General features: G+C 38.6%; 1 protein-coding gene across 1 annotated transcript; it reads right to left on the bottom strand.

Moving 5' to 3' along the window:
- Positions 1–14,288: 14,288 nt before the first annotated feature.
- Positions 14,289–15,569, bottom strand: LOC116888762 (protein FAM47E-like). The gene has a single exon (XM_032890054.1). The coding sequence runs from the start codon at positions 15,567–15,569 to the stop codon at positions 14,289–14,291; it is 1,281 nt and encodes a 426-aa protein (XP_032745945.1).
- Positions 15,570–21,152: the final 5,583 nt, after the last annotated feature.

Genomic DNA, 21,152 nt, shown 5'->3' with positions numbered 1-21,152 from the left:
CCCAGGACTCTACAGTGATAACGTGACTTACATAGTATTTTCAAAAGTTACCAAGGAAGGACAAACACCCAATTTCCTTAAATCAGCTGTGTGAATATTACCTAAATGTGATTTTTATTACTATGCTGCTCTTCATGATTCCGGAAGTTGTATTTAATAGCTAATATTTTCTTGAGTGACAGCGCTCCTCTGTGACTTCAGTGGGCATACAATGACAGCCTTCAGTGAGGAGGCACACGTTGGGTCCAGGGGTCCGAGGCTGCTTGCTGTGCCATCTGTGATTCCTTGCACTGCCTGGCTGACGTTGCTCTACCTGACTTCTTTGGACATTTGAACTTTGCAAAAGATTCAGGAACCTTCTGGATTTCTTGCATTACATGGTTGTCCCCGAGAGGGAGGTGCATTTGTGAATCAAAACTATCTTTGGCTACCTCATGAATGTAATTATTCTGTAGGTTGGGCCCAGAGTATTCTTCCAGGTGGGAGAAGGCTACTCTGTGACCCTTTGGTAGAGCAGTTCTCCAGCTGCATAAAACTGTGCTATACTCTGGTTTTTCTTCCGATTCCCAATCATTACACTGTGGCTTCGGGTAGGTAACGGGCCTCAGACCACAGCAATTTATTACCCACCCCACACAGGGATGAAAAACCATTACATGACTATGGGAAGCTAGGTTGGGATGTGAATGCATATGGGAATGGAAAAAGTTACTGCAAACTTGAGGAGGGCAAATGATTGAGTTTGGAGAATTACAGACACAAATCAATCTCATGGCCAATTCACGAATCTTGGAATTTCTTTTATTTCATTGACACTGTCCTGATAATTTCTTTAAGTATGCTCAGCTTTCTACTGAGGTATTTTCATTCTCTCATTTAATCAATCTAACAACATACTCTACTTGTATTTTTTTAAAACTCTCTCTACATTCTCTGCTTCTCTAAATATTCAAGTTTCTGTGTGTGTGTGTGTGTGTGTGTGTGTGTGTGTGTGTGTGTGTGTGTGTGTGTGTTTGTAGTGGGTGTGTTTTATGGGAATAGTCTAACTACCATGTCTCCGGTGTCCTTTTAAAATTCTCTTGTAGATACAAATAATTTTTTTCTGGCACAATTTACATGGCACTTATCACTTGTCTCCTTTGTTCAAGCAACCATTAGACTGTTATGTGTTTATCAGGGAGAAAAGAATACTAAATAGAAAGTGACAGAATTGGTCACCCTCAACAGAGATATATGTAGGGAATGTTTAGAAACATGTTTTACTTTTGAGAATTTTATGTGTGAGTTGGGTATTACACCATATCTCCTCTAACCCTCACACTTTCAACTTCTCCCATGACCCCCCCCAACTTTACCTTCTCAAATTCATGACTTCTTATCCTTCCATTATTATTATTGCCCAAAGTCTGTCTGTCTGTCTGTCTGTCTGTCTGTCTGTCTCTCTCTCTCTCTCTCTCTCTCTCTCTCACACACACACACACACACACACAAACACACACACACACACAGAGAGAGAGAGAGAGACAGAGACAGAGACAGAGAGTTAAACAGAGAGACACAGAGACAGAGACAGAGACTCACATTTATAAGTACAACTTGCAAAGTCCCATTCGTGCTGCTCATATGTTTATGTGTTTAGGGTTGACCACTTGAGATTGAATAACTAATTATTCTAAAGGTCATACCTCATAAAAACTCATCTCTCACCCCCCCATCTCTCACTTCCAGTCATTTATTGTCTATAGCTCTTCATCAAGGTATGTAGCCTTCTGAGACTTTGCCATGTCAAACTGACATATCAACTAATGTCATAGTTTATGTCTTGTTTAGGCAGCCATATTGTTAAAATTTCACGGATGTAGTTTATCTGTCATGTATAAAATACACTATATTGTAGTAGTGATTCTGATATAACACATGTTTTTAGAATCAGATATTTTTCAAATGTGGACAACCTTATTGTGGAACTTGATTTTTGAGTGATTTTTAAGCATAAATTTAAGCAGGTGCTAATTTTGCAATACATATCCGTTGATCTCAATGGAATTAAGTCAGAAATCATAAAAAGTTGTCTTCGCTGGGCATGGAGGCTCAAGGGAAGACTAAGACACTTGCATTGCTGCAAGTTTAAGGCCTGCCTTAGCTGCTTGTTGAGTTCAGCCCAGCTTACACTATAGAGTATAACCCTGTCTTAAAACAAAACAGACCATCAAAGAAGATATCTGAAAACAAAGTATTTGGTGACTAATAACACACATTTAAATCATTCTAGTGTCATTAAGTTCTCAAACTCTACTCCCATTGCTTCTCTGGTTTGATCCCCAGTGAGAGTACTTAGGTGAGATACACAGAGTGTAGCTGGTGGGTCAGATAGATCATAACCATTTACAGAATGGTACATGCTTTAATGCCAAGAATCATAGATCATAACCATTTACAGAATGGTACATGCTTTAATGCCAAGAATGAGCAGTGACCAAAGAGATCACTGTGCTGATCCAAACTTTAGGCTGGCCTTATCCTCAAGACCACCTATATAAGAGTGACACTGCCCTCAGTGATTTGCCTCTTCCACATCAATCATCAATCAAGAACATGTCCCACAAACTTGTCCATAGGCCACTCTAATAGGGGCATTTTCTCAATTGTGGTTTCCCTTTCTGAAACAACTCTAGCTTATGTCAAGTTGACAGAAAATGGGTTTTTCTTTGTTTATATGGTGGATTACATTGATGGGGGACTAGCCAGAGAACTGGGATGGGGCAAGCTACAGGAGTCTATGGGGCTGATCCTAACTGAGACTCCTAGTAGTAGGGGATATGGAGTCTGAAGGGGTCACCTCCTGTATCCAAGCTAGACTTCTAGTGGAGGGAGGGGGATCTCAGCCAACTCACAAACATTCAACCCAATTCTGCCGTGCTTAAGAGATGCACAGGATAAAAATGGGAACAGGAAATTGAGGACCCCAGCCCACCAGACTGATCCAACTTGAGACTTGTCCCATGAGAGAGAGTCAACCCCTGACACTAATGATGATAGTCTGCTATCCTTGCAGACAGAAACCTAGCACAACTGTCTCCTGAGAGGTTTCAACTAGCAATAGATGGAAACAGAAACAGAGATCCACATTCAAACTCAGGTGGAACTCAGGGAGTCTTGTGGAAGAGTGAGGGATAGGGTTGAGTGAACCAATGGGGGCAAGGACATCAAAACAAGACCTACAGAGTCAACTAACTAAATAACAGAGGTCTATAGAGTAATGAACCACAATCAACAACAGTAGAGGCTGAACCTAGGGGCCCTTACACATTTGTGCAGACATGTACCTTGGTCTTCAAGTGGGTCCCCTAACAATGAGCAGAGGCTGTCCTGACTCTGTTGCCTGCCATTGATCCCCTTCTACTAGTTATGCTGCCTTGTTGAGCTTCAGTGGGAGACGATGCACTTAGTCCTGCTATGACTTGATGTCCTTGGGTGGACTGGTACTCAAGGGGTCTCCCCTTCTCTGAGGACAAGGGGAGGGAGTAATAGGGGAAGGATTTGTAAGGGTGGAACTAGGAGGAGAAGAAAGAGGTTATGGATAAGAATGTAAAGTGAATTAATTAATTAAATATTAAAAACTAGCCAGCATAAAGATAAAATTGAATTAAATATTATTTAGGGGTGGGGGTATGTACCAAGCCTTGTATGAGACCAAGCACTGCATACACTGGTTACAGCAGCACATGCCTATAATTCCAGCACTTCAGAACTAGAGACAAGATTATAAGAAGTTCAGTGTCATGCTCAAATCCACAGTGAGTTTGGGATCAAAAGCCATCCTTGACTACATGAGACCCTGCCTCAAAAAGTGTTTAAGAAACTGTAGTAAACATAAATAACTTCAAATAAAAGCAGGTGAAGAATTTTGTGATTCAAGAAATGTGTTAAGACTGAGGGCATACAACAATGAATGCAAGACATCTATTTTGAGAGCTGATTACAGTAACTGGAGTTTTAGGACTATAGCCTTAGTTCTAACAGCCCCAGCAGGCTAGAGTAAGCCAACTGTCACAATATGCCAGTTAAAGAGACACACAACACTAAAAACAGAGAAAGGAGATTTAAACAATGTGTATTGGACAGAGGAACAGATAAACTGGTCAAGTGATCCCAAGTTCATCTGAATAGCACTAAAGGGGCTTTAGGATTTACCAGAGGTAGAAATGTATTTGTTAAGAGGTCACGCTCAAGATGTGCTCCAAGCCATTGTTGCCTCAGCTCTTTCTCAACTCTGTCCTACCTGGTAAGCCAATAAAAAGTTGTAATCAATGCCTGATGACATCAACCTGATTTCTACAAGATAATCTGTTCCAGTCATGTGTTGCCTCTCATTCACAGTCATTCTCATTTAGAGAAATAATCTATCCTGCTTATAAGCAAGGGATAATGTGAAAGTCTCTAATAGGCTAATATATATATATATATATATATATATATATTAATATACAGGTCAAAGTAAGTTGATATTACACAAGATTATTATACAATATATCTTTCTTTGATTGATATGACTTGCATGGATACTAAAAAGCATCTTCAAATAAGATGCTCTTGGAGGCACAAGCAACATCAGGCCAATCTCCTACCCAAAATCATATGTCACCTGACAAAGAAACACACAGTTGATGGTGGTCCATAAGATTACATCACCTAGGGATATCATAGCCATCTTTGTTTGTGTAAATGGACTCTGATGTTCACCATACTTCTAAGTTGCCTCATAATAATTTCTTAGAAGTCTATCATTACATTACAACTGATAAAAAATAGATTTGTTTTTTAAAATTGATTTTTATGATTCTAGAACCTGGCAAGTCCAAAGGATGTGGATAGAGCAGAAGAATGGGGCCCCAAGTAGAGGTGATGCTGCTATTGAAGCCCTAAGGCAATCTAGAAACAGAATTCAATCTTCTTGAGAGGGAATATTCTTTTTCCAGGTACTGATTTAAATTTGAAAGTCATATAAACTAGATATGTTGAAAGCAGCATCCAGATGTGTCTGAACAGATATCCAAGTCTGATGACCTAGCCAAGTTGAAAACTCATGACTACAGATACCTAGGCAGAAAAAAAGAGGAAAATAAGGAAGGAGAAGACAGGTGATCCCAAGAGCCCACAATGGAAAGATGTTTTTAAGAGAAGAATTAAGAAAATAGTTAAATGATATCTTTTTTAAAAGATCTGACATGTAAGAAGAAATGAAAATTACTCAGTCAATCTTTCGCTCACTTGAGTGAGTTACTATTGTAGAGTTTACCAAACCCTAAGATTCAAAAATAGAATGGTAACGTGTTTCATTTATTCTTTTCTCTACATTGGTCTTTAATCATATTGCCAATTAAAATCCTTTGATTTGAATACTTTTGTTTTTAGCTTCTTATTCTTCATTATCCCAATTCAAAGTAAGTATTTTTCTAACAACACCAAAACAAAGATGTTTTGGAGGTTGGAGCTGTGGCTTAGTGGGTTCTTAATGAGGCCCTTGTTGCTTTCTCAGAGGATCAGAGTTCAGTTCACAAGATCTACTACATCAGTTGGCTTACAACCATTTACAGCTTCATTTGCAGTGCAGAGAATCAACCCTCCCGTTTCCCACTGTCTCAGGAACATGCACACATGTGGTATACATATAGCAATCAGGCACAAACACATACATGTAGATAAAATTCAAACATAAAATTTATCCTTTTGTAAATTATTATTATTTATCTATGGCTATTGAACAAGACATCCAAATCCTACATTTCAATTAGGATTATGCTTAACTAATAAGTTTTTTTTTTTTTTCGAGCTGGGGATCGAACCAGGGCCTTTGCCTTCCTAGGCAAGCGCCTACCACTGAGCTAAACCCTAACCCCCAATAAGTTTTTTTTCGTAAGTTTTGCAGTTTTTTTTAATTGTGATTGTTTCAAAGATGCCTAAATGAGAGCTTTAAGCACAAGGCTTGTACTTACCTTTCCTGTAGGGATAGTAGTCATGCTATGAAAGGAAAAGAAATAGACATTTTCAATTGTTCTTTATAAATGAAAATTTTTCTTTCTCATTAGTGCAAATTCTGCAAACAATATATTATGGCTTTTATCTACCAGTGAGATCACAAATAAATAAAGGAACAAAACAACAGGCTCTGAGAAAAACAGTCAATGAATTGAGAATGTAAGCCAATTTTATTACCCTGATAAATGTCATACACAAGTTATTCATAAATAGCATCTTGTAAAAGCATCATAGCTTTCCTCTGAAGATCAGGAAAACTACAAGGATATTTGTTCTTACTCTTTCTTTGACATTGTACTAGAAGTTCTACCCCAGTAAAGTAAGCAAGAAAAGTAAATTTAAAAAAAATTATAATATTAACATATGCTAAGCAAATGTATTTAGAACAAGAGATAAAAATGCATACATATAGAAAAGAAGTGCATATGAGTATTGTTTACTTGCAGATGACATAATCTTGTATGTAGAACATCCTAAAGGATTTGTTCAAGAAAAGTAATATAATGAGATTCAGCAATGCTTCAGAATACAAAATACTACCCTCAAATTCTTGTACTTTGAACAGTGATAACTAACAATGTGAAAATGAAATTAGAAACACAATTCCAAGCTTCATTCCCTAACCTGCAACAAGAAACCTGCTGTGGTCTTCCTTTTCTCTCTGACCACATCCTCAATGGGTCACAATGACCTTCTCTCCCAACCTTCCTTCTCCAAATTCATCCTATTTTTCCCAGCCTCAAACACCAAAGTTCTCTGGGAACACAATAACTTAGCAGGCTAGGGAAACAAATTAGCTAACTAAAGACCCTTGCCCCTACCTCCTCGCCTCCAAGTCCAATCCCCCAGTCTCTTTCCCAGCACTGAAACAAAACACCAGCTACAGTATTCTTTCCCCTCCAGTCCAACATCCTTAGTCATCAGGGAAATACAAATCAAAACCACTTTGAGATTTTAACTTATACCTGTCAGAATGGTTAGGATAGGGAGCAAAGAGGAACACTCCTCCATTGCTGATGGGAATGCAAATTTGTACAACCACTATGAAAATTATGGTGATGGCTCCTCAGAAAGTTGAGAATCGATCTACCTTAAGATCTAACCATACTACTTAGTCATATATCCAAAAGAATCTTCATCTTATGACAGAAACATTTGCTCAACCATGTTCATTTTTGCTCTGTTGATAAGAGCCATAAACTGGAAACAACCTTAGATGTTCTCATAAAGAAAATGTGGTACATCTACACAATGGAGTATTGTATAGCTCTTAAACAAAATGACATCATGATTTCTCAGGCAAATGGATGGGACTTTAAAAAATCATCCTGAGTAAGGCAACCCAGACACAGAATTATGAATATGGTATGTATTTGCCTTTTATTGCATCTTAGGTATTGAGTAAATGATAACCAAGCTACAATCTATAGCACAAGAGAGGTTAATGATGAGGGGTCTATGAGCCATGTGTGGATCTCTGGGGGGGTGTGTGAAAGTAGAATAGATTTTATCTGGAAGTGGAAGGAATACAGGGGGAGCAAGGGGGATAGAGATAGGTAAAGGAAGAGAGGAATTGGGGATTTAGGAAGTTCTGTGGAAACTTAGCACAGTGGAAACACCTCCCATATGACTCCAGCTTCTTCCTGTGGAGTTCATATCCTAGTATCAGGAGTATTAGTAGCCCAAACATCCATCAAATGATGAATGCATACAGCAAATGTGGTATATTCCTGCAAGGGGATATTTATTCAGTCATAAAGTGGGATAAAATACGGATACACACTGCAACAAAAAAGATAAAGCTCTTCTAAAGCAAAGAAAGATGTAACAGAAAGCTTGACATAGTTTCAGTTTTGTGAAATGTCTGAAACAGATTCATTTATGAAGAAAGAGAGTAGTGATTGACAGGGACTGGAGAGAAGACAAACGTGGAGTGACTGGTCACGAACGTGCAAAAGTCCTGGCCTCTTCTGGGGGCTGATGAAATGACATAGTAATGATGTTCCAAAGGATCTGCAAAACATTAAGAACAATTAAATTGTGCTCCTTTTTGCTACGTGAAATATTTTAAAATGATGCACATCTGTGATCTATAAACACACCAAACCCCAGTTAAACGTCATCTAATGCGTACACATATCCAAATGTCACCTAAAACTCCACTAACGTGTGAACTTTCTGTCCTCATATAGCAGCTAAAAATAAATTTAACATTAAACTGTGTTAGTCAAAGGGCAATGTTGATGAAACTAAGCCTAGTAACCATGTGAATTGTTAATTGCGAAGGTTTCCTGTCTTGTCTACTGAGCAGTAATGAGGGGGGATAATTTGCCTGTCAATGATGCCTTGTTATCTATCACTCATAATGTAGGCACAGAGAAAGAAAACATTCAGAAAAAAAACCCTTTAGTTCCTTAGAGAAAAGGGTGCCTGCTTAAGTAAATTCTATAGTCATCAATGTCCTATAAATCTGTTTTATTAACTTATAATTATTTCTCCTTCACTCTAGCTCCTGATCTTAAGGTTCTTATTTCCTTCCCTTTGATCAGTGGTGTATGAGAAGATAAAAATGTCAGTTTTATCATAAACTGTCATTAGGTGGTATGATAGGAAAAGAATCCACTAAACCACAGTGCATATCCTAGTTTACAGAACAATCTCTATTGTCCCCCTCCCCTTCTCTATCTCTGTCTCTCTTCCTCTCCTCCTATCCCCACTCTAAGCCACAGTTATCCAGGTGTTCATGGCTTTTGTTGTTGTTGTTGTTGTTGTTGTTGTTACTGATTTGTAGTTTTGCCTAAAATAGGCATTTTACCCTCCATGTTGATCAGTCATTCTTAGTGCCACTAGGCTTCATAAGTTAAAAATAAATTCCTGATTTTACTCAAAGTATATATGCGCTATAGACAAAAATTAGTGTTAGACTTGAAAACCTCAATTACCATCAGGGCATTATTATTTTATTATTTAAGTGATTACTGAACATTTTACCAAAACTTTGCCAAAGAAGAAAACTATATGTAGTTTTGAAGGACCAATTGCTATAAAAATTCATTTCTATATACTCCATTATAATAATGTTTCTTAAAGTAATGTAAAGGAAAATACTCTTCATATGTTTAGGTTAGTTATCTTTTATTCTTTGCATAATATGTGAAGTTAGTGGTTTTGTTCAATTGGTTTTGGTCTTTTAATAAAGTAGGATTTATAGGGCTATGAAGATGGTTCATTCGTTAAGAATACATGCTTCTCCTGGGTCCTGCTAAGACTGAACCCCCAGTGAACTAGACTGTTGGGGAGAGGGAAGCAAGGGGGGGAGGGTTGGGAGGGGAACACCCATAAGGAAGGGGAGGGGGGAGGGGTATGTTTGCCCGGAAACCGAGAAAGGGAATAACACTCGAAATGTATATAAGAAACTCAAGTTACTAATTAAAAAAAATTAAAAAAAGAATACATGCCCCAATGGAAGGGGAAGCCTTGGTCCTGCAAGACTGAACCCCCAGTGAATGGGATTGTTGGGGGAGGGTGGAGAGGGAAGCCCATACAAGGAGAGGGGGAGGGGTTAGGGGGATGTTGGCCTGGAAACTGGGAAGGGGAATAACAATCGAAATGTAAATAAGAAATACTCAAGTTAATAAAGAAAAAAAAAAGAATACATGCTTCTCTTCCATAGGAACTGAGTTCAAATACTAGCATACACATTGTGTGTCACACAAACATCTGTATCTCCAGTTCTAGGATGTCTAATGTCTGCTCCTGCCTTCTGAAGGCTCATGTACATATCCATACACACATATACACACACATATGTGTGTGTGCATACATGCATACATACATACATACATACATACATACATACATACATACATATATACATACATATATACATACATACAAGTAAAAGAAAAAAGTAGCATTTTAAGACATAATTATTCTTCCCACCTGAAAGACGCCTGTATCCTAAACCTTGGGACTTAAGACTACTTTATCTTATTTGGTAACAGTTTCAGATTGATTAGATTAAAGACCCAGAAATAGGAACATTAGCATGACTTACATCAATAGGCCATATCTAGGTGCTTAAGGAGGAGAAATTTCCTGCAGAAATGACATCCTGAAAGACTGAATAGGAAGACCACAAGCCAAATAGTGTAAACAACATTTAAGGCTAGAACAAACAAGCAATTATATACTGGAGTCTCCAGAGAAGTTACTGTTGGGCCCTGAGTGCTAAGCAGGGAATCTATAATACCCTTATTGACATTTCTAGGAAACATATGGCCGTGTTTTTATATAAAAACAAACTGCGTATTTTCCTACTTATTTTAATTCTCTGTGGTAGCTTTTGTTTGTGTGTAATAAAAGTTTTCTATATTGTTGCTTTCATCAAGAATGAAAACACAATGTTTCAAGGCTAAGATATCCAGCAATGGCAGTATTTGAATGTTGGAGGATGCTGCAGAGATTTATAGAATACACTGTAATAAATACTATAAAAACTAGAAAGTAACTTGTTGTGTGACCTATAACTGTTGTCAAATACCATGATCGTGGTATGGCATGGTTGTTGCTGTCTTAAAATCATATTCCTCATAGATGCCATCAAAAGATTGTGCCTACACTCTTTCTTGGATGAGAGGGAGAATGTAGAAGATGATGGTCAAGTTTCAGCTCTTTCAAAAAGATATATTATATTGTAAAAGTGATTTTTATTTGCCAGATATAATTATTGTCTCAGAGACTCACTCCTGACTAAGATCGCCTTTTCTAGCTCTTTCAGAACTCTGGCTAGCTGGTTCAAATCAGCTCATTCTCCTCTCCAAACTGACTCAAAGTGGCTTCTGACTGAATTGCTCTACTTGGCCTCAAACAAACTAGTAATCTGTTCTAATCTTCTAGCCCCTTCTCATTCTCTGATTCACTCTGTCTTCACCTGCAACCTGTCTCTGTTTTAAAAAAAAAAACTCTCCCAGTAAAACTGAATCCTCTCCTCATCTCTCTGAACTGCTCCTTGAATCCTCCTTTTCCTTTCCATTTTCCATTTCCCTCTTTGGTGAGAGTTGAGTATATCTTATCTCTGACTCGTGCTGTCAGATCTTTCTTTGATTTATCCCTCTGTCTGCCCCTTAATTAGCCTCGCTTTCAAATATGACATGACTACTTCCTTCTATAAACTAACTTTACTTTCATTGTTTGGTATCAAAGGTTTGTGCTAAGGGCATGTACTCCAGCCAGATCTTAGTGTAATCTAGGGTATTTCTGCATTCTGGTCAGACTATGTAGACCTAGAAGGTCTTTGGATGTGATCCCTTGTTAGAGCAGCCATGTTGCTGGATTAAAATTTCTCTACATTATGTGTTATTAATTGTTGGTGGATGTGATAATCCTTTCATGGTATAGCTACTACTCAAGTTGCCCATATTCATGTCGGAAAGCCCTCACCCATCTTCCTGTAAGTAATTGCAGTTAAATTCTCTGGTTCACCAACCTAGACCACACATTATACGTGGACAGAATTATGGCACTGGAGAACTTTGATTGCTTCTTCTACTTTAAATCCACTCTTCCTCTTTTCCTAGATTAATAGAATCTTCCTAATCTTGCAATATTTCACATGCGTGTACTGTAATAACAGTACTATATTGCTACATTTTAGGTCTTAATTCATCAATATACACAGGAGTCTACCTAATGAAGCACAAGACTCAGATAATCTAGACCCCATTCCTTCTTCTGGAACAGGCCCCTGTTTGGAATAGTTGATACTAGTCACCCAAAGCAACTTCTCTTCCTACTGGCTCTGAAAACACAGATATGTCCAAAGCTTCTTGAATTTCTCTTAGTATAGTTCCACATTTGTTTATACTAGAACTTCATGACAGAATTGAGATCCTACTGTCACGGCTGCTTTATGAGAAGTTAAAGGGCCCTGGCTTATTCTACCCCATGACAAATAAGGGTGGGATGCAGAGGTACCTGGAGTAAGCAATGTGGTGTGTGGGGATTAGTCAGTAAGGCAAGTCAGTTTCTGGTTTGAAGACTGTTCCCACAAGATAAAGGACATTAGCAAAAAGTCAGGAAAAGTCATAGTGTCAGTGGCAGCATCACCTCCGACAAGAGAGTATTCAAACGTCCCACCTGCCATCCCCAATAATTTTATGAAAGTTTTCATAGCTGAAATGAGTAAGATTCAGATTTGAGCCCTTTGAAGAAAAAAAAAAGCACTGAGGAGCCCAAATTTTGACGAAGCAATATAATTACAATTTTTAATGATTTATTTTTAAAGTGTGTTGGTGTTTTGCCTGTGTGAGGGTGTTGAATCCCCTGCAACTGGAGTTATAGACAGTTGTGAGCTGCCATGTTGGTGCTGAGAATTGAACTCAGGTCCTCTGGAAGAGCAGCCAACGCTTTTAACCACTAAGCCAACCCTCCAATCCGCACATAATTTTTTCTTGATTTTTCAGTAACAACTAACATTGAGTATGATAGAATACGAGACTCACACAATGAGTCTCATATCATGAAAACCTTCCTTTTATCTTTGGATCATTGCAACACCCATCTGCTTTTATGAATACACTCTTTTACGAATAAATGCTTAGTATCAATTGTGTGCTACCTGTGGCCATAAGTAATTCTAAAAAATAGTTCCATTATTCCCATCAAATTGTCTTTAAGTTTAATGGCATGGTTTCCTTTGCATATATGAAGAAACTGGCCCCATGAAGTACATGGCCACAAAGCTAAAATGGAAAATTGGTGCCTTTTGATGACACCTGGATAACACTGAATGAAGTTTTTCAACCAGAAACAAATTGTCATTTTGATTATGTGTTGGGGAGGTCAGAGACTTAAATCACCTTTGCCACCTGTTGAACATCCAGTGAACTTTGGCATGTTGACATATTTCTAATTTCTGTTAGACTTTCTGAAATTTTACATCCAAGATAAATTCACTCAAGTTTGCATTCAAATATTTCATTTCTTATGTTAAAGATGGAGGGGTATGTATCAAGAATGCCATGGGAAGGGGTTGGGGATTTAGCTCAGTGGTAGAGCGCTTGCCTAGGAAGCACAAGGCCCTGGGTTCGGTCCCCAGCTCCAAAAAAAAAGAACCAAAAAAAAAAAAAAAGAATGCCATGGGAAAAAGAGGAAGGTTGACACACTGTATGATCTACATCATATAGACTTTCCAAGGCATATGTGGTTATGAAAAATGATGACAAAAGCATGCAATAGAACTGTCGATAATATTTAACCAGAAAAAGGACTTCGTGGGGTGGGGGGAAGTCACCAGTGGCAGGGACAACTTCACAATGTTTATGAAAGGCGGAGAGGACCATAGAAATGTGTGAATTTTTAACATGTGGGGGGGAATGTTCTAGAATAAAAATAAATCATATTTTAAAAATGTATTCCATTTCACAATTCTTTACCAACTATTTGAGTGTCCATCATGTTCTCTGCACATTCTAGTTGCTGAGAACCTAACAGACTTTAGATATTTGCATGAGAATTAACTTTTGGGATGTGATATTAAAAACACAGCCTGAATGCAAAAGAAAGACGGGGAGATATTCCAACATGACATTTTCTGCAGGGAAAAGAAACAAAATAATAAAAGGCACTATGAGATCACAACATTTGCAAGTCTCATGTGTGATAAGGATCTAATTGTGAAAATATTAAATCTTAACTGTTCTCACTGAACATGCACAAAAGGAATAAATTAAAATAGCCATTGTCTTGTGACTGTTCTATACAAACAAGTGAAAACTAATATTGTAAGCACCAAAATGAAACTGAAATTGAAATCACAGTAACTGTTACAGAAGATGAATTCACATTTATTTAGCTATTGATTTCAAGTTTCAGTTGACAAAACAATCGCTAGTTATTTAATTAAGTTTTCATCCACAGAGAGCCGCACAAGTCTCCTTTTATTCTTGCAATTGTAGTGTTTTGATAGTCTTCTCACATTGTTAATGTCATCCAGGATCTTCCTAATATTAGCTTTTTGTTCATGGTCTTATTCAGTCTTATTATTGTTTAATGTAATGATGTAGTATCTTCAATGCAACAATAATGTCAAAAAAGTATGTGTGAATATTCATCTCATAGCTGACAAAGTAATGTATTATGTGAAGGCAAGGCAGAAGTTCAGTGAGAATTAGTTCATGATGTATACCTTGATTGATGAGTAAAAAGAGAACTGGATATAGCCAAATGAGTTATGATTAGAAAGTCATCTACTTCTTTTCTGTCTGCTCTTCCTTCGATTTCTCCTTCTCCTCTTCATCATCATCATCATCATCATCATCATCTGAATCCATGATCCAATAATAATCCCTAAACATTTTTGATGTTGGAGTAGAACATTCATAACCCCATCCCTTCTTCATAAACATCTGTTCAAGGGTGCTTGGCGTGGTGTCTTCCTTGCTTATAAAGTACTTCCAGTCAGTTGATTCATAGGCTTGCTCAGCGATCTCTGTCTTGCCAGCATTTTCACCTTGAAGTTCAAGTTCATTGGAATCAGTTAGAGAGTCTTCTGTTTCTAGTGTTTTCAACTGGTTGCTTTTCAGGAATGGTGATTCATATCTTTTGTGTTTGTTGACTCTGCAAAGATCTGGTGGGGTTTGGAGTTTTATAACAAAGCTGGACTCCTGTTTAGATAATGATGTGTCCTTCCCATTGCTCATTTTCATACCATACTTGATGTCAAAATTACACAGATCAGTTCTCCTGACACATGGTGAGTCTTCATAGCTTGATTGGCCTTCATATCCTGTGTCAATATGCTGCATGGAATCTCTGTAAGTTTGGGCCCATTCGTCATTTCCTCCTTTGTATATATATTTATAATAAATAGAGCTAAGCATATCCTGTCCTCTGTATTTACCATCGTGGAGCCAAGTGCCTTCACACGTCCAGGGAAGCTTGTGATGTTCCAGATCGAATTTTCCTTGAGACTGTTTGCCAGAGGTGGTGGGCTGCTTGGTTGCTTCCCTGTGATCTTCCCAATACGGCCACTTGTTTTCCAGCACCCGGTTAGGTTTCGGTGTTTCCAGCATTTTAATTAATATGTCTGCAGAATTTTCTTCTCCTCTAGGCCATGGAGCAAGCAGCTGTTGATTGTGGCGGGCATTTATGTCATCCCAGAAAGTTCTACGTGTTGGCTGGACTGTCAAAAGCGGGTATAAAAGTCCTGAATCATCAGCTGACTTTTGCTGATTCTTGTTGGCGATGGGACTACATCCTCTACGAGAAATTGTTGGGAAAAAGATACCCTCTGTGCTGCGTGGGGTCAGCCCTTCACTCGATGTCCCGCCTTTCCTGAAGTCATCTGACCGTTCCTTACCATAGAGTCGGTGCTGATTCTCCAAGGAGGTAGGCAACCTCAGTTGCTCTTTCTTGTGCTTTGAAAAACACTTGGAAGAGTCTTTCCACATAGACCTGACAGTAGTGTCCTGGGATGTTGGCTTTAGTGTCCGACGGGCCTGGCTCCCTGGCAGCCTGTGGTCTCCCATAGTATTTCTGGCTGTGGAGCCACGGCCTCTGCCTCCGCTGCTGCTTCAGCCTCCACCGCAGCCTCAGGGATTTGTTTCATTGGGGTCAGTCAGTTGCTAGGAGATCTTGCCTGAATACCTTGGATTCTACTATGACAAGGAAGGGAGTGCCCCACGAGTGGTTTCCTCCATTCTGTTCTACACAGTATGAACAAAAAAGTGCTTTATTTATGACAGGATTTCTGGTGGACTTCCAGATTGTCTGTCTTGACCTATATTTTAAAGAATGTTTCTATGGAAATGTGTATTAAATATTATCTTGTATTTATTAAAATAATATAAAATTAGGGTATATCGCAGTGAGCAGGAGCATATGCCTGAGCAAAGTGTGACATGTGAGTGAGTGCATAAGTGTGTGTGTGTGTGTGTGTGTGTGTGTGTGTTGTCAACTGGGCTGGCAATGCAATTCCCACAAGAACGAGGATTAGCAAAGCCCCAGAAGCAGACACAATAGAAACCTCCTTACAATAGTTGTCTAGTTAATTCCCAAGATTTCCCTAAACAATATAGATTATAGACAGCCCTTATTGTTATTGTAGTGGCACACTTAGGATACACAACTCTTGATTTGACCTGGATCTAGCCAGAAAGCCTCTTTTCTGCAGTCCGGCTTCCATTGTTCTAGAAAATACAATGCAAGGTGCTAAGGGAGGGAAGCAAGCCAGCTGCAATACCCATTAACCACAGCAATTACCAGCATGACAAGAGAAACCTAAAGTTACAATGGGTGGCACTCACACTTCTGTGTCAGCCAACAGCTCTCTCACTAACTTAAAGCCCACTCAACAGGAGCAAAATCATACATGGTACTGGAAATCTAACCAGCTTCCCAGGGATAGTAGAGTTGTGAGCCTTAGAACAGAGTCTACTACCTCCACTTTACGAGTCCTACATACTTCCTCACGATAGTCTAAATTTTGTCCTTAAACACACACCTAAATGTAGCTACCACCCTTTACCAAAGAAGCCCCTCTTTCTAGCAAATGGAGACCATCATAGAAAAACACAACTGGACACAATATAGATATCAACAGATGAGGAGGGGCTCAGCCCCAGTGCCTATATCTGCATCGCAACTCCTGCATCTATGGCTCAGGGAACATCGAGGAAGAGAGGGCAGAAAGAGGCAGAACACCAGGGAGTCTGTGAAAAAGTCTCTCCGACAAACGACTGCATTAGCACGTCCAGGACAATGGTAATATCATGGACATGTTCCCATGGAAGGGAAAATATTCACAGGGACCTATTCCTAGACAGAATTACAGGCAATGAATATCTGCTGGGAAAAGGAAAATTCGAATATCCTAGGGATGAGCCCCACTATTGATTGCCCAGTACAAAAATGTTAGGTCTTGGATCTTCATTGCAACTTAGGCATTTGTTCTTACAGTTTCATGAAGTTGTATTCCAGGTCTCCTCACAGAGAAACACCATGTTTGGGGGGGGAAGGTGTGCTGCAAAAGTCTTGAGTGCATGGTCTGCTGTCTATAACTAGGCCACAACCTAAGGAACTGGTCTGTTTCATGGTTTTTTTGTTGGGATGAGGAACTCTTCCAAAGATATTAGTGTACAGTGTGAAGTTTTTTATTATAAGATACTGTGAATTTTGGGAGCATTTGGTTGTCAAACTCTACAGTGAGTTTGTTGACCTTTTCTCCATTGAGAAAGGCTATGGAAAACAAAACATTTACAGAATTATTATGAAGAATGTCCTAATTCATATTTTCTCTTAGCCTTGCCAGAGGGCTCAACTATTTTTCACAATTAGATGACATTTTCAATAATAACATAGATGATTCTGTGACAATAATCTAGCTAAAAACATTATTTTTACCCTTCCCTGGTGTAAGCTGAGCGAATGGTCTATAGTTTCTGCCTGAGAATTTTCTCTATCCCAGAGAGCGATAAAGCCTGTGGCTTGCATGTCATTGATGATGGAGATTTGTTGCTCACTAGATCAACTCTGAAACCATGAGACCCCTGCCACCTAGGTTTTACAGGAATTTTGAAAGCACAGATGTAACTTTGAGGATGGATGCTTCATTTGCTCCCTGGAACAGCCTGGAAACTATGAATGCCAGCTGTATTGTGCAGCTACATGGGCATTAACCTTTACCTTGGTGGATTGGATTTATTCTTCGCTTCACTTGACACTACTCTGTTTCTGCATTTAACGATCACCTAATTTATTGAATGCCATCCTGAACTTAAGTTCCTGGTTCTGGGCATCCTAAGACAATTTTTTTTCTTTCCCTTACTGTAAATATTCTAAATTTTATATTGGAAATATCACTCACTACTATGTTGCATGTGTGTATGTTTTGTAGGGGAATGGATACAAATCTTGCATGCTTTTATAGAAGTTGTTCTTAAACACTGTGAAGTTTGGGACATGAAAAATGACACTAGTAACTCAGTCCATTAACACACAGTAATGACATGAATTACAAACCCTCTACAACTTCCTTATGAAGTGGGATTTTAAGGGTACAGAACTGGGTCTTTCTAAGTTTTATAGAAGCATCTCGACAGTCCCTACACATGCACTTTCAGACACGATGATTTGGAGATGAAAAGCCTATATGTGGAGAGAGTTAGTTCTCTGTATTGTACCCAGCACAGCAGTGGGAAAGGAGGGAAAGATAATGATATTGGTTTAATTTAGGGACTCATTTTGAAAAGGTACCCAACTTTCAAATTTTTACCCTAGGAAATGTGACATCAATAAAGAAAAATATTCTAGTGAATGATACAGCCAGTGTTGAAATGGATACTTATTGTCCCCTGTCTATGGTTTTATAGGAAGCTCAAAATAATGTGATGTCCTTGGTTGCAGAAAATACATAGGCAGCTCAGACATCAAAGGAATAGAATCAACAGTCAAGGTCAGAAGGTGGGGGTCTGACCTAGAAGGATAAAGAACATGTAAAGGTTACATTGATACTCTCTTTTGATGTAATGAATTTATTATAAATTTCAGGGACTATTTTATCTATAAAATGGTTTTATGCTATATGCAGTAGTTGGAAATATTCCAAGCCCTCCTTATGTTTCTGAAGAGCTGATTTTGTTCATTTAAATTTAAAATATAAGCTATTCAGCCTTATTTATAATAGCCAGAAGCTGGAAAGAACCCAGATGCCCTTCAACAGAGGAATGGATACAGAAAATCTGGTACATCTACACAATGGAGTACTACTCAGCTATCAAAAACAATGACTTCATGAAATACATAGGCAAATGGATGGAACTAGAAAATATCATCCTGAGTGAGGTAACTCAATCACAGAAAAAACACACATGGTATACACTCACTAATAAGTGGATATTAGCCCAAAAGCTCAAAAAAGCCTATATGTGGAGGTGAATGCTAGCAGCAAACCCCTGAACTGAGAACAGGACCCCGTTGGAGGAATTAGAGGTAATAGTGAAAGAGCTGAAGGGGCTTGCAAACCCCATAAGAACAACACTGCCAACCAACCAGAGCATACAGGGACTAAACCACTACCCAAAGGCTATATATAGACAGACCCTGGGCTCCAGCTGCATATGTAACAGAGGATGGTCTTGTTGGGTACCAATGGAAGGGGAAGCCTTTGGTCCTGTCAAGATTGAACCCCCAGTATATAAGGGATTGTCAGGGGAGGCGTGGGGTGGATGGAGAGGGGACACCATTTAATGAGAAGGGGAGGGAGGAGGGTTAGAGGGTTATGAACAGGATACCCAGGAAAGGGAATATCATTTGAAATGTAAATAAGAAATACCCAATTTTAAAAAAGAGAGAGAGGAAAATAATATATGCTATTGTGCTGGTTAGCTTTTGTCTATTTGACACAAGGTAAAGTTTCCTGTGAAGAGGGAGCCTCAATTGAAGGCCTCCATCAGCTTGGCCTGTCTGCAAGTCTGAGAAGCATTTTCTTTTTTAATTAATGATTGCTATGGGATGGCCTAGTTCTCTGTGAGTGGTGCCACCCCTAGGCAGTTAGTCTCGGGGAATATAAGCAAACAGGGTAGGCAGGTCACCAAGAGCAAGCCAGCAAGCAGTGCTTCTCCAGGTTCTCTGCTTAGGTTCCCACATCCAGGTTCCTGCCTTGAGTTCCTGTCCACACTTCCTTCAGTGGTGGGCTGTGACCTGAAAGTTTAACCTGAAATAAATCTTTTCCTTTTTAGTCTTGGTGTTATCCCAGAAATAGCAAGTAAAGTAAGATGGATGCGTGCCCTAGGGTGGGACTCTGACTCTAGCTTTTCCTCTTCCTATTTCACAACAGAGCAGCAAATTGAAACAGCAGTTAAACTCTAAAGATAAAACACTCAAAATTGTGAAAATCAATTGCATAGGACACTGCCCCACATTTTTAAGTTAATTTAATGAAAAAAAAATCACCTGCCAGTTTTGCCTTTAGAAGATAGATATGCCAAAATAGGATGATTCAAGTATTCCGTAAAAATATATTTTATTCCATCTCTTGTTCCTAAAAATATAGTAGTTTTTTTTTACAAATAAACTATATTCCTGTTCAAAGTTTTAAATAGATATAAAAAAGAACATGTAGCCGAAGCAACAGAAACCAAGACTACATGGCATCATCAGAGCCCAATTCTCCCACCAAAGCAAACACGGAATATCCAAACACACCAGAAAAGCAAGATCTAATTTCAAAATCATATTTGATCATGACACTGGAGGACTTCAAAGAAAGACATAAGAAGAACTCCCTTAGAGAAACACAGGAAAACACATAATAAACAAGTAGAAGCCTACAGAGAATGACAAAAATCCTGAAAAAATTCAGGAAAACACAAACAAACAGTTGAAGGAATTAAAAATGGAAATAGAAGTAATCAAGAAAGAACACATGGAAACAACTCTGGATATAGAAAACCAAAAGAAGAGACAAGGAGCCGTAGATACAAGCTTCACCAACAGAATACAAGAGAGAGAAGAGAGAATCTCAGGAGCAGAAGATTCCATAGAAATCATTGTCACAATGGTCAAAAATAATGTAAAAAAGAAAAAGCTACTAGTCCAAAACATACAGGAAATCCAGGACTCAATGAGAAGATCAAACCTAAGGATATAGGTATAGAAGAGAGTGAAGACTCCCAGCTCAAAGGACCAGTAAATATCTTCAACAAAATCATAGAAGAAAACTTCCCTAACCTAAAGAAAGAGATACCCATAAGCATACAGAACTCCAAATAGATTGGACCAGAAAAGAAATTCCTCCCATCACATAATAGTCAAAACACAAAATGCACAAGATAAAGAAAGAATATTAAAAGCAGTAAGGGAAAAAGGTCAAGTAACATATAAAGGCAGACCTATGAGAATCACACCAGACTTTTCATCAGAGACTATGAAAGCCAGAAGATCCTGGACAGATATCATACAGACCCTAAGAGAACACAAATGCCAGCCCAGGTTACTGTATCCTGCAAAACTCTCAATTAACATAGATGGAGAAACCAAGATATTCCATGACAAAACCAAATTTAGACAATATCTTTCTACAAATCCAGCGACACAAAGGATAGTAAATGGTA

The sequence above is a fragment of the Rattus rattus genome, chromosome X (genome assembly GCF_011064425.1).
Source record: "Rattus rattus isolate New Zealand chromosome X, Rrattus_CSIRO_v1, whole genome shotgun sequence".
NCBI classification, from domain to species: domain Eukaryota; kingdom Metazoa; phylum Chordata; class Mammalia; order Rodentia; family Muridae; genus Rattus; species Rattus rattus.
This window is presented reverse-complemented; position numbering and strand designations above follow the sequence as displayed.